At 42.4% G+C, this 13,872-nt stretch overlaps 1 protein-coding gene across 3 annotated transcripts in view; it reads left to right on the top strand.

Moving 5' to 3' along the window:
* Positions 1–13,872, top strand: part of NADSYN1 (NAD synthetase 1) — an 83,950-nt gene that overhangs the window by 44,549 nt on the left and 25,529 nt on the right. For all 3 annotated transcript variants that reach the window (XM_060261525.1, XM_060261524.1, XM_060261526.1), the window contains 2 exons: positions 1,829–1,957; positions 5,399–5,575. In XM_060261525.1, coding sequence (XP_060117508.1) covers positions 1,829–1,957; positions 5,399–5,575 — 306 coding nt within the window. The remainder of the gene's footprint in view (positions 1–1,828; positions 1,958–5,398; positions 5,576–13,872) is intronic.

Below are 13,872 nucleotides of genomic sequence, written 5' to 3'. Positions count from 1 at the left end.
AGACATTTGCACTTAAAAATCAACAGCAAGGGAAGCCTCACTTTCCAACCTGCACTAGATAAGCAAATCAGTTCACATACTTTTCCAAAAGCATTTCTGCTGCACAGAAGTATGTTTTGCATACTTCTCCAAAAGTGTATTTGCTGCACAAGTCTTCCCAAATGCTGGAGACTGCACTGGGTGCATATCAGAATGTTCCTCTGCTCACATGATGCAATGGCATCATTTTGTCATCCCTGCAGAGCAAACTTCTGCACATTACTAGCATGGTCTGTAACACAGAGAAGTTATTAGGAATTCACAAAGCTAGGAGAACCACATATCTAATTGATAGGGTGCATTTTTTGTTCAATAGATCCTTGGATTGTGTATGGAAGATACTGGTTTAAATCAGGTATTCATTTAATGCAGCTTTTAAAGAAATTAACTGAACTATCCCACTAACTAACTGGTCTTCTGTATGACTACTGCCATGCAGTAAGTGTTGGCATCCCAATTTAGAGTGTATTACAGGAGTCCAGCCTTGACGTTACAAAAGTCTGGATTAGTGTGGCCAGATTAGCTAAATCAGAGGAGAGAGCTGGCACTCCATACATTGCTTTTCAAACAGCAAGGCTGGATTTTTATGCACTCTCGAGCTCTTAACTTGCTCTGTGAATGTCAGTTCCATCCAAAGCAAGTGGATCTGTTCCTCCCAAAGCAGAAGTCTTCCCAACCAGCATTAGCTCCATCTTGTCTGGGTTCAGCTTCAGCTTGTTCTGCCTTAGCAACTAGACCACAGCCTCAAAGCATTCATTTAGAGTTGAGTTGGATGCATTTGGAGGCTTAGATAAAGAAATATAAAGCTGTGTATCATCTACATGTTGATGGCATCGAGACTCAAAGCCAAGGGCATAGCCAGGATTTTTTTTAGGTCGGAGGGCTTTTTAAAATTTTTTATACAGCCCTCTGATCTAAAAAGGTGGGGCCAGAAGGCCAGATCTAATTGCTTCTTGCAGCCAGCAGGCTGCCAGAAGCACAGGACCCTCTGCCTTTTGCTTCCCCCCCCCTCCTGCTCAGCCAGCAGGAGAGCAGAGAGAGGTGGGGCTGGCAGGCCTGGTGTTCCTGCTTCTTGAAGCTGGCCAGAGAACTCCCTAGCTGGCTGTGAGAAGAGGAGACCACCACTGCTTCTTGCTGTCTCCCATCCCACTTGCTGAGCAGGAGCGAAAAGAGAAAGAGGTGGAGCTGGGAGACCCATTATTCCTGCTTCTTGAGCTGGTCAGAGAACTCTTTGGCCGGCTTCAAAAAACAGGGAGACAACCCTACCTGACCACCTCAGCTTGAGGGTAGCCCCCTCCCTCCCCCACAATTTAAGTTGTGCAGGTGGGGTGGCAGGAGCAGCTGCCAGCCTCCCTGTGTGATTTAATGGGCCTGTGATCAGGTGGTTGGCAGGCCCTTTAAATGGCGCAGGGAGGCCACGGGGGAGGCTGGAGGGCATGCAAAGACAAGGGTAGGCCATAAGTCGGGGACCCTGAATTGGGGGGGGCTGCCCAGAAGTCAGGGGCAGGGCCCCCACAGGCCACCCCCCAGTAGCTATGGGCCTGCTCAACGCTGCAAGGGATCTTGTTGAGCATCCTTCTGTAAGTATTGAAGAGTATGGGTTTTAAATAGAGCAAGGTTCTTAAACAGCAGGCTTGAAGAAGTTTTCTCCCTAAGCCTATAGAGAGTATTGAGCTAGAAGAACTGACACGTGATTCTGTGTAATATAGCTCTGTATAAATTAGGACATCAGCTGTAAATTCATTTGTTTTGTCTTGTCTCTTGTATGTGTGTATGTGTTTAATTTCAGGCAGACATGGGGATGACATATGCTGAGCTCTCCATCTATGGCAAATTAAGGAAAATAGCCAAAGCTGGACCTTACAGTATGTTTTGTAAGCTGATTAACAAGTGGAAAGACATTTGTACCCCAGCAGAGGTAACAAAACTTTCCTGATATTCCCTATCCTCACAGATCAGGAGGGTGATTTTTTAAAAAAGAACATTGTTACTCTGTGTTATCTTGTTTTTGCTGCTTTCTACTTTTGTAATCTCTTTTCTGCAGCATTAGATAATTCCTGTGTCAACTGTGCACAACATATTTCCAAGGACATATTTCTTCTTTAAATATGAATAATTTGGCAGCAATAAATATGCAGTAATGTATTTGACAATAAAAGAGTTCAGTGTTTTTATTTTTACAAAGTTTAGCTTGATATATTTAAATGAGACCATGTCTGTCCAAATAGTACATTTGTTTTCTATCCCACAACATTTGTTTTCTAATTTCAACTTTTATTTTTTCCTGCCTTTCAGATGACAAAATTTAAGGTAGAACTATTAAGGTAGCATAGGGTGCAGCAGTTTTCAGTGTTCTTTCATATATTGGGTGTATTTGCGGACGTGTATATATAGGAAATTAAGGCATTTATACTGTAAATTCCATAAATGTCAAATAATAGTTTTATATGCTGAGTTAGAACTGATACATTTTATGTTGTTAAATCAGTAAAATAAGTGTAGGTTTGATAGGGAATGGAGTATGGTAAGGCATTTCCAGAAATATTAGATCACTAATCCAGACATCACATCCATCTATCACATCGAGAGAGTATGATGTAGTGGTTAAGAGTGGCAGACTGTAATCTGGAGAACCAGGTTTGATTCCCCAGTCCTCCACATATAGCCAGCTGGATGACCTTAGGTCAGTCACAGCTCTCTCACCTCCATCTAACTTATGTTCCTTCTAAGCTACACTAGGGGGCACTGGCACACAAAATTTTAGCTGGCAGCTCAGAGTTGGCAATCCTATCTTCTTCCCTTTATCTGCCCCTCTGACTTTCCATCTCCTCCCCCCTCTCTGCAGCCTCTATCTAGGAAAAAGACAAAAACTGGCTAATTAATAGGAAGCAGAGAGTGAGAATAAATGGGCAGTCTTCGCAGTGGAGGATGGTAAGCAGTGGGATGCCGCAGGGCTCAGTACTGGGTTCCATGCTCTTTAACTTGTTCATAAATGATTTGGAGTTGGGAGTGAGCAGTGAAGTGGCCAAGTTTGCAGATGACACTAAATTGTTCAGGGTGGTGAGAACCAGAGAGGATTGTGAGGCACTCCAAAGGGATCTGTTGAGGCTGGGTGAGTGGGCGTCAATGTGGCAGATGAGGTTCAGTGTGGCCAAGTGCAAAGTAATGCACATTGTGGCCAAGAATCCCAGCTACAAATACAAGTTCAAATACAAGAGACTGACCAAGAGAGAGATCTTGGGGTCGTGGTAGATAACTCACTGAAAATGTCAAGACAATGTGCGATTGCAATAAAAAAGGCCAACGCCATGCTGGGAATTACTAGGAAGGGAATTGAAAACAAATCAGCCAGTATCATAATGCCCCTGTATAAATCGATGGTGCGGTCTCATTTGGAATACTGTTTACTGATCACCACACCTCAAAAAAGATATTATAGCATTAGAAAAAGTCCAGAAAAGGGCAACTAGAATGATTAAAGGGTTGGAACAGTTTCCCTATGAAGAAAGGTTAAAACGCTTGGGGGGTTGTCCAGTGGCCGATGTGGTAGTCACCACAGCCATCGGGAGAGCATATATATATATATATAGTCCCCCCAGGTTATAATGGAGCTGGAAAAAATCGGGGGTTTTGCACATCCCAACTTTTTTTTTTCACATAATGTTTTTCAGTATGATTTTTAAGCTGCCTTGAGTCATAAGGGAAAGTGGGATATAAATATTTGAATAAATAAGTAGTTTGGGCAGGTTGATAACATTTAAGCAATTTCCTGTTCGTTAGGTTAGGCAGGGTTCTGGCAGTGATTGTTCCACCTCTGTTATATTTGACCTGTAATGCTGGTTGTCATATTTCATTTTAAACCCCCCAAAGTAGCCTACAAGAGTCCCCCCTCCCCCAACAAGTGCTGGTATGCTTTCTAAGGCTCAGTGCAGGGTGATGGTCCAAGGCCAGGTTTACCAATTAGTGGAAAGGAGGAGTTAGACCTGTTCTGCAAAGGTCAGGTCTACCAGTATAGTGGAAAGGCATGGGCAGACCTCTTTTTTGGAGGCCTGGTCTACTCCCATAGAGGACTACATTATCTGTAGTAACATTCAGTTTGTAACATTCTGTTTTCTCTTATAATGTTTAAATTATGCTTAAAATATAGTTTAAAATAATTCATTCTGAGATTTTTACAAGGTTATGGAAATAATCTTCTAAAAACTAATTTACACAATAGTCAATTGTAGACTTGGTCACAACTTTAATTGGCTGCCTGTTGAATTCCATATCTACTTCAAGGTGCTGGTATTAACCCATAAAGCCCTGTATGGCTGGGCGCTTGCTTATCTGTGGGACCACCTTTCCCCATATATTCCCCAGAGAGCACTGTGTTTGGGAAGGCAAAGTCTTCTCTCCTTCCCTGGACCAAGGAAGACCAGACTGAACTCTACAAGGGGCAGAGCCTTCTTGGTGGCAGCACCAACATTATGAAACACCCTCCCGGAGGCTATGGGGCCCTGTGGGATCGCTCCCAATTCTGCAGGGCCTGTAAGACAGAATTATATTGACTAGCCTATGACATCTGAGTGGAGAAGGCTATCACCTTTATAACTGAGCAAATATCAGCTATGAGAAATCAGATAATTTTTCAAGGATCACCGATGGACAGACCATCTAAGGAATTAATAGAAATTGAACTTGCCCACTGAAAACATCATGAACCACCATGAAGTTGTGAATAGCACCATTATGTAATATTTATAATTTTATAGTTTTTAGCATTATATTGTTATATTGATGTAATATATATTTTTTGGCTGTTGTTAGCCGCCCTGAGTCCGTTCGCAGAAAGGGCGGGATATAAGTTTAAATAAATAAAAAATAAATAAAATAATGCTACTAGCTTTTTTCACTCACAGGGTAGAATTTTTTGCTTACAACTCTGTGGAGCTTAGAGGGAACATTGCCCACAAGGTGCCGTTGTGGGTAGAGGAAGGGAAGGTGATTGTAAGCCTCTCAGAGACTCCTTCAGGTAGTGAAGGGCGGGGTATAAAACCAACTCTTCTTCTGCCATGTGAGGAGAGAAGGAAGATAGTGTCAGTGCCTTACTCTCAACCAGGAACCTATTACAGACAAATTGAAACATGTTCGGTATGTGTGAATCAATACTGATTTTGTCTTTGTACTCTGATATTTTAAATATCCATACTTGAGACACTAGTGAATAATAGATTCATTATTCCATAGATGGATTATTCCGTGTGCATAAAACTAAAGTGGTGTTTCTTTCTAGAGAACTTTTCTTATTTAGGCTTCTTCTAATCAAAGTTTTTAAAACCTCATTTGAGACCCTGACATACTGTGTTTTGTACACCAGGTGGCATCAAAGGTTAAGCATTTCTTCAGAATGTATTCAATCAATAGACACAAAATGACTGTTCTCACCCCATCCTACCACGCTGCTGACTACAGTCCTGATGACAACCGATTTGATCTGAGGCCTTTCCTGTACAATTCAGCCTGGTCCTGGCAGTTCAGGTGTATAGATGCACAGGTAAGCCCAGCATCTGTGAAGGTGTTTGTATATAGGTACTGAAAAACTCTAGTGGGCAGAAAATAATAAATGTAAACTGCTAAAAAATTCTATGGAAGTGACTGCAAAATTTATTTAGTTTATACCCTACCCTCGCTGCCGAAACAGGCTCTGGGTGACTTACAAGGCCAGTTGGCAAAACAGCACATTAAAAACACCAGCTAGTAACAATAAAACAATACAGTGCAATTTATACATTACTAATGGTGGATATATCAGAGCTTACGTGTAATTGTCGTATCCAAGTGCACCAGATGGAAATGGGACCACACTTAGAGGTACTCTAGATGAAAAATAAAGTCAGGGTCTATGCTTCATGTGGTCAAGTCAGTTTATTCTAGGCAATAGTCTTTGATTTTAGTTCATTTAACTGTTAAAAGCTTGGTGGAAGAGCACTGTCTTACAGGCTCTGTGGAATTGAAAAAGATCCTGCAGGGTCCTAACCTCCTCAGGAATCTTGTTCCACCAACACAGAGTTGAGACTGAAAAAGTCCTTGTTATAATAGCTTGGCCTCCTTGGGGCTGGGGATCAAAATAAGTTGTTGTGACCCTGACCATAGTACCCACGGGGGAACACGTGGGGAAAGGCAGACCCATAGATATGCAGGTCCCTGGCCATATAGGGCTTTAAAGGTAAGAACCAGCACATTGAAATGAATCCGGTATGCAATAGGTAACCAGTGCAGTGCTTTCAGTGCAGGCTGAATGTGTTCCAACAAGGAGAGACCCAGTAACAGCCTGGCTGCAGCATTCTGCACCAGCTGTAGCTTCTGGATTTGAGACAAGGGCAGCTCCATGTAGAGGATATTACAGTAATCTAGTCTTGAGGTGACCATAGCATGGATCACTGTCGCTAAGTTGTTGCGCTTGAGGAAGGGAACCAACTGCCCAATTAGCTGCAGATGGTAAAAGGCTGATTTGGCAGTGGCGGCTACCTGGGCCTCCATTGTTATGGAGGAATCCAGAAGCACTCCCAAGCTCTTAATCCCCGATGGTAACCCACAAGTGTTGCTCCATCAGAGGCCTGGCTGCTTAGGTATAGAACCTCCATCTTCATCAGATTCAATTTCAATCAACTCAGCCTGAGCTTGTAACGCCAGATTCAGATTTTCCAGGCCGCAACCAGACTTGCCTCTCACCAACAGATAGAGCTGGGTGTCATCTGTATACTGATGGCATCTCAGCCCATACCTCCAGGAATCTGGGAAAGAGGGTGCATGTAGATGTTAAATAACATTAGGGCAAGAACAACCCCTTGCGGCACTCCACATATAAGTGGGTGTCTTCAGGACGACTGCTCCCCTATCACAAGGCTTTGTCCCTAACCTTGTAGAAAAGAGGAAAGCCACTGTAAAGCAGTCCGCTGATTCCCAGCGTCAGTGAGGTGGGTCAGTAACTGATGGCTGACCATGTTGAATACAGCTAACAGGTCCAACAACAACAGTACTGCTGAACCACCTTGATCCAGATGCCTCTGGAGGTCATCCAAGATGGCGACCAGTATTGTCTCCATCCTGTGACCCAGGTGAAAGCCAGATTGGTGTGGATCTAACAAGGAAGCATCCTCCAGAAAATTCTGCAACTGGATCACCACGGCCTTGTCCAAAAAAGGCAGATATGACACCAGTTGATAGTTTGCTAATATGGCTGGGTGCAGTGATGGTTTTTTCAAGAGAGGATGGACCACTACCTCCTTAAGAGGCCTAGGAAAAATCCCTTAGCTAAGTGATTGGTTGACAGTTTCCCTTAAGGGGTCTCATAGCACCACCTGACTAGCCTTAATCAGCCATGATGGCACGAATCCAAACTACAAGTGGTCGCACGTACCATAGAGAGAACTCTGTCAACTTCCTCCAGGCTGAGCAGAGTGAATTGATCCAAAACCAGACCAGAAGATGGAGCCTCAAGCTCATTCACTGTTTCAACTGTAAGGGGGAGGTCATGGCGGAACAACAAGACCTTATCTGCGAAGAAGCTCACAAAAAAGCCTCACAGCCTATATCCCATTCTCTGGACTCTGCCCTGTGGCAGAGTCATAGGAGACAGAATTGTATCAAATAATTCTGCCAGGTGTGAGTTCACAGATGCAATCATGGCCGTGTAATATACCTTCTTAGTGCCTTGATTGCCACCTCATAGGTTCTCATAAACAACCTATAAGATGTTGTTGTCGCTTCATCACGAACATGCTGCCAGTGCCTCTCCAACCGTCTGAACATCTGTTTCATAAGGTGTAGCTCTGGGGTATACCACAGTGCTAGCTTTGAGCTGAGGTGCAGAGGGCCTCAGTATGTTAAAGCAAATAAGTGTTACGAAAGCCCCAGGTGCCCATTTGATTTCTTAGGTGTTCCTGGTATAAAGAGGCCTGTGTAAAATTTATTGAACCTATTTTAAAGGCAGATTCTGGGTTGTTGGTATCAGAATGTATCAATTTCATGTTATCGGATGAAAACCAGCTTATTTCCAAAGCTGTTGCCAAGTTTTGCGCTGCCTTCTATAGCAGGGGTGGCCAGTGGTAGCTCTCCAGATATTTTTTTTTGCCTACAACTCCCATCAGCCTCAGCCATTGGCCATGCTGGCTGGGGCTGATGGGGGTTGTAGGCAAAAAAACATCTGGAGAGCTACCGTTGGCCACCCCTGTGTATCCATAAGATTAATTTTACTGCTTCTTAGTTTTAAGATGTTCTGTTTTAACTTGTGTCTTGATGTTTATGTAATTTTTTTTATATTCAACATATTAAGACAATTAATCTATCCTAATCTTTATTATAGCACAGGTTCTTTCCTTGTGTCAAATTTTAAAAATCCCTGTATTTTAATTGGTTTGTGACCGTAAATAAAAAAGTCTGAGTCTGGTTATTTTTAAAATTCATATGATATTTATACTCTGATGTAAAGCAGGCTCCAAGAATAACTGGGTGCCCCAATTATTGAAATTTATGGCTGACCATTGATTGCAAATTGGGTTTTCCATACATAGTACAGGAACCTCTGTTGGACATGTAATTTGTTTAAAAGCATCTAACTTCTAGAACTAGTTTCTGGTCCTTTGCATTTATATCTGTGAATATCAGAATATGAAGTGGCTCTCTTTAAGGATCGCAGACTTATCTCAACCTCCATATTTTGAGTGGGGGTTGATGTGAATGGGGAAGTGAACTGCTGGGGCCTGTCAGGCCAACGTTGATAGCTAATGAACTGTGTTTATGTGTGTTGGTGGCATGGAGTGTCACTAGGAAAACCACATTGTTTTCCACAATGTTTGTTCTCACCTGCATGTATTTTTGCAGACAAGCTGTGGATATTCATGGCCGTGCTACTTTCTGTTGTAATACATACTTGCACACCTGTACAAAGCAGCCATTTTTAAAAATTTCATTGGCATAGGGCACGTTTGAACCAATTTTCTTTCCCTAAAGAAGGGTTATAAAGGCATAACTGCAGTCCTGCTTTATGTCAGATCTGCCATTTTGGCTTTGAGGTAGGTGGACTTCCATCAGTAATGAATCTGGACTTAGACCTGGATATGGCTGTGAAGACTGGGTACTGGAAGGTATGGAAAACATCAAGCAGCCATAATAATTATGACTGGCTTGTGATCTTCAGTCACAGTCTTAACATTATTTAATATAAATATATTTTGCAGCAAAAGTGCTGGACAGAGGAATGTTAACACCGCCACATGTTGCCTGCCAAAGATTTACACCTTGGTTGCCTTTAATAATATGTTTATGCTTGTAATAAAATGCTAATTCCCACGTTCCTGAAATGCCAGACATGCTGTAATAGTATCTGACTTCCTGGAAACTCAAGATAAAAGATGCCATGTAGGTCCTGCTGTAAGGAATAAAAGAGCCTTATATTGTTTTTCCATCAATTTTTCTACAACTCTAGACCTGACCCAGTCTTAGTGAAGTCAAAAGCAAAAAATTCTTGCCAGCTTCAATGAGATCTCATTTAGACATTATTGCAGGGTCATATTTTTAATATTGTTCTGTGCCTGTAATAATTTATGGGCATGATTAATTGAGGCTTAAGTATCTAATTATCCAGCATATTGGTGTAGTCATTAGCTTTTGCCAGGTGCCTGTGCAGTATTGTCAGTGCTCTCAACCTTGTGTGGTGGCAGGACTGCATGAAGTGTGATGCTGGCAACCTGATGCTTTGCTTTCTTGGTGTCGAGAGATGGCACCCCTAGTTGCTATTGATTCTCCAGGCCTTTTTAACCAGACTTCCAGCTCCACCCTCACTCACTGTGTGCACATATCTGGTCCACACACATGCAAATGTAGTGGTCTCTGCTGCTGATCTAAAACAGTATCTTTTTTCAAAGCCATGTAGCTTCCAACATTTCCCAGCTGAAGGGTCCTCAGCCTTATTAAGTCTGTGTGAACTTTTGGAATTCTGAGAAAGAGTGGAGGGTATCAAGAGGCTGGCTTGCCTAGCAGTCTCTTCACTTTTCAGAAACCTCGGTCCAGACTTGTGCCTACAAAATCATGGTCCCTCTCTCTCTGGGAATTTGAGGTCATGCTGACTGCAGTTTCAGAGAGCATGATCAGGAGAGATGTGAGTCTGACGCAGGTACTGGTGAAGTCATTGGGTCTAGAGGTTTCATGGCCAAGAAACCAGGAAGGAGTTTCACCTACACATTCCATCTTGTTAGTGCAAGGGCCCCTGGGTGAGAGAAGGTGGCTTGCTTCATTGGGCCTATGTACAGCTGTAGACTTCTGGCAATGCATCTGATTGGTTAGAAACCCTGCTATCAACATACCTGATTGTTTAAGGTCACCTGGCTAGCAAAATGTTTGATTGGTCATCTAAAATCATGCCATCCCAGACAGTTTGCCAAAAAAGAAGATCCTCCATTCCAGTCTTTGCCCTTTGTCTGGATTATATTCGCTTTGACTCACCTCTTGATTCTAGACCAGGTGGGGCTTGCTAGCCATAACACCTGTCTTTGACTTTGGACTTTGAAACTCTTTTAAGCTCAGTCTGGTCAAGTAACAAGAACTGATATTCATAAAAGTGGCTTAGGTTAGACATTTAGTTTTTATTATTTTCACTGCTCACTGCTCTTGTATTGTGTATCATTACATGTTTCTTTCTTAAACCTTATTAATTGCATTTGTGGTGTTCTTGGGTTTTGGAGTTTCAATCTGAATTCAGTACTTTAGCCCTTTATTGACTTCAGCTACTAGAGTAATTGTTTCATGGGACTCAGATTGCAAGTGTCCCACCTTGCAGGGCTGACTTCTTTATTAAGGCCTGGGAGGGCTGGAGACTCAGTCCCTTGATCTCTGCCTGGTGGGTTAGAAAAGGGGACTGGAGATAGCAGGTTTCCCTGGGGTTGTGAGGATTCACTCCATCATTTTGTGGTTTTGTTCTTCACCGACCTGTTACCCTTAAGGATTAACTTTGGACAGTGGATGCCAGCAGAAAGGAACTATCACAGCAAGTGGAACCAACCACAAAACGTTGAAAGTTCCATGCCAAGCAAGCATCCTCCTGTTTCTGAACTTGTGCTACCTGTGGAAAGCTTTCCTGGAATATTCTGAAGCACTTCCAGCTCCAACAAGATGGAGGAAAAACCTGCTCGCAAGGAAGCATTCTCAGCTTCTGGTTGAAATGGCAGTCTGTTATTTACTCACAGTACCACTTGCTATTTAAATAAGCCCACTTCCAAGTCAGTCTGCCAACAGAACATTGGATGTTGGTGTCCACTTGGAGGCAAATCTGTGTATAGATAGCTGAGTCAGCTTTGCTGCATGAATCTGCAGGCTGGCATGTCTGGGCATGAGGAAGCTATTTCAAATGACAGGTTTCCAGAATGCAGAGTATTCCTTGCAGAGATCAGTGCAGATTTTGGAAGAAACATTGTTAGGAACTTGTATACTCTCCAGTGAGGGATTGATAACTGAGAAGCAGAGCCTTAATATTGGGGTACCACCCAAATTGAAGGCTGTGCAGACATTTTCTGCACTGTCTTGGAATATATCATAAAAAACAGTGGCTGGTGCAGACAAAACCATCAGAAGAAAATAACATAATATCCTTTAACCCAGTGTAGAAGCAAAAAGGAAGACCAAGTTTTTTTAAAAGCCCAACTTTATTAGACAAGCTTTTAGGTTGCTGTGGCAGTCTGAGCTAGTTACTTATCTGTGTTAGAGCAAGACTCTTTCTCAGAAGAAGGAATTTCTTGTAATCAGTTTTCTATTTTGGGAAGTGTCATTTTGAAGACTTTTTGTTGTCTGAAATCTTTCCTTAAAGGATTACCCTTAAGAAGAGCTTCATCTTAACTATTGTATTCCTCTAAAAGAGCAATCCTAAACAGGGCTTGTCTAAATTCTACTATAGTCTATTCAAAGAGGCTTATGCCCAGGAAAGTGTCATTAGGATTGAACTGTAAACAGGGTCAGCATGCCCACTAGGCAACCTTAGGCAGTCTCCTGGAGTGGCGGCCCTTAGGGGGCATTGAGTTGGGTGCCCCCTTGTGACTCATGGGAATGGGGGCAGGGGTTGCTAGTGCCCAACATGGACATCGCAGCAGGCGAGGCGAGGCAAGGTGGTGATGGCGACTGGCAACTGGCGTGGGGAAAGACCGACTGCTGCTTGTTTTGCTCAGCTGGAGTGCGCCAAGGGTGCAAAAATGGCTGGTGCTGGCCCAGACTGTATGTGTAATAAAGGATAAGTATGATTAAAGTAGATCAGATGTATGATTGTCTTCACCAATTAAAAGTAAATACAAAGAGAGCCAGTTTTTCCTACCTTTTCTAATTTGAGCTATAACTCATGAACCAAATGACCAGTTTAAAATGTTAAAGCACTGTTGGAAAGGTAATAAATTCCCCTACAAATAACAAGTACCAATAATGAATCTATCCATTACTGTTTTCATTATATAAGGTATAAAGTAAAGAAAAAGTGACCCCCCCCCCATTTTTATAAGTTTTACAGCATATGGTGCTTTACCTAATCCAGATAGGCACCTGATATATATTAGACAATTATAGCTTATTCTTTTGCCTTTCCAATGAACTATAACAAGACAAAATTCATTTTGCTATGCCACAGCTAGGTACATGAGAATGGACCCGCATTTTAATGTCATTTTTATCCAGTGTAACTGAATAACAGGTAATAGGGATGGGCACAGAACACAAAAATCGTTAATTTTGTTTCATGGTTTGTTAGGCTGCCCAATTTGGTGGTTTGTTTTGTTTCATGTTTTTTTTTATTTCCCGAACATTTCTTGGTTCATTCTGTTCAGGAAGGCATAGAATGCCCCCGAGTGGGCTAGAGATGCCAAACTTGCGGCAAACTCTTCAGCAGATTCTCCTCTGCCTGCTTTCCATGTTTGGTGTGAATTGGATTTTGGGGGGGCCAAGCTGCAGCCCCCCAAAGCAAGAAGAAGACATTGGATTTATATTCTGCCCTCCACTCAAGAGTCTCAGAGTGGCTCACAATCTCCTTTATCTCCCTCCCCTACAACAGACACCCTGTGAGGTGGGTGGGGCTGAGAGGACTCTCACAGCTGCTGCCCTTTCAAGGACAACCTCTGCCAGACCTATGGCTGACCCAAGGCCATTCCAGTAGGTGCAAGTGGAGGAGTGGGGAATCAAACTTGGTTCTCCCAGATAAGAGTCCGCACACTTAACCACTACATCAAACTGACTATAGCAAGGAGAGTGGAGCTCCTTTTAGTCAGTTTCACTGGAAACTGAGGAATAGTGCAGGGGCCTGGGCCAGTGTGTCTGGAAAATCAAAGCAAACATGAACCAAATTGCACACCAAGGAAAAAAGCCAGTTTGTGTTCAGGTGCCAAGGGATCAGCCGAACCAGTTCAGAATGAACCATGAATTGGCCATTTTTAGCATGAATCATGATTTGTGCTTCACTTCATGTCCATCCCTAATAGGTAACTTTGTGTTACTGTGAAGAAATGTCTTTTAATTTTGTGAATTCAGCAACTGTTTAATATGCAGGTTTTTATTTACAAATTTTAATTATAATAATTTAATGAATATTACTATTTATGGGACTATCTATACTCAGCTGTGGTTTCTTCTGTGTTTGTGTTGGAATTTTTTCCCTTTAAAGCTGCTGTAGTTTGGTTGCTGATTATATATATATATATTAATAATGACACTGGAATCCCTACCATCTAGGCCTGGGACAATTTAGAAAAGGTAGGTTTCTCAAATCAGAAAAGGTAGGAAAAATTAGCCTTGGCCATCTTGATGGCATCAAAAAATACTTAA

This window comes from Heteronotia binoei, chromosome 21, assembly GCF_032191835.1.
Source record: "Heteronotia binoei isolate CCM8104 ecotype False Entrance Well chromosome 21, APGP_CSIRO_Hbin_v1, whole genome shotgun sequence".
Lineage (NCBI taxonomy): Eukaryota > Metazoa > Chordata > Lepidosauria > Squamata > Gekkonidae > Heteronotia > Heteronotia binoei.
Note: the sequence above shows the minus strand (reverse complement) of the source record. Positions and strands in the feature narration are given on the sequence as shown.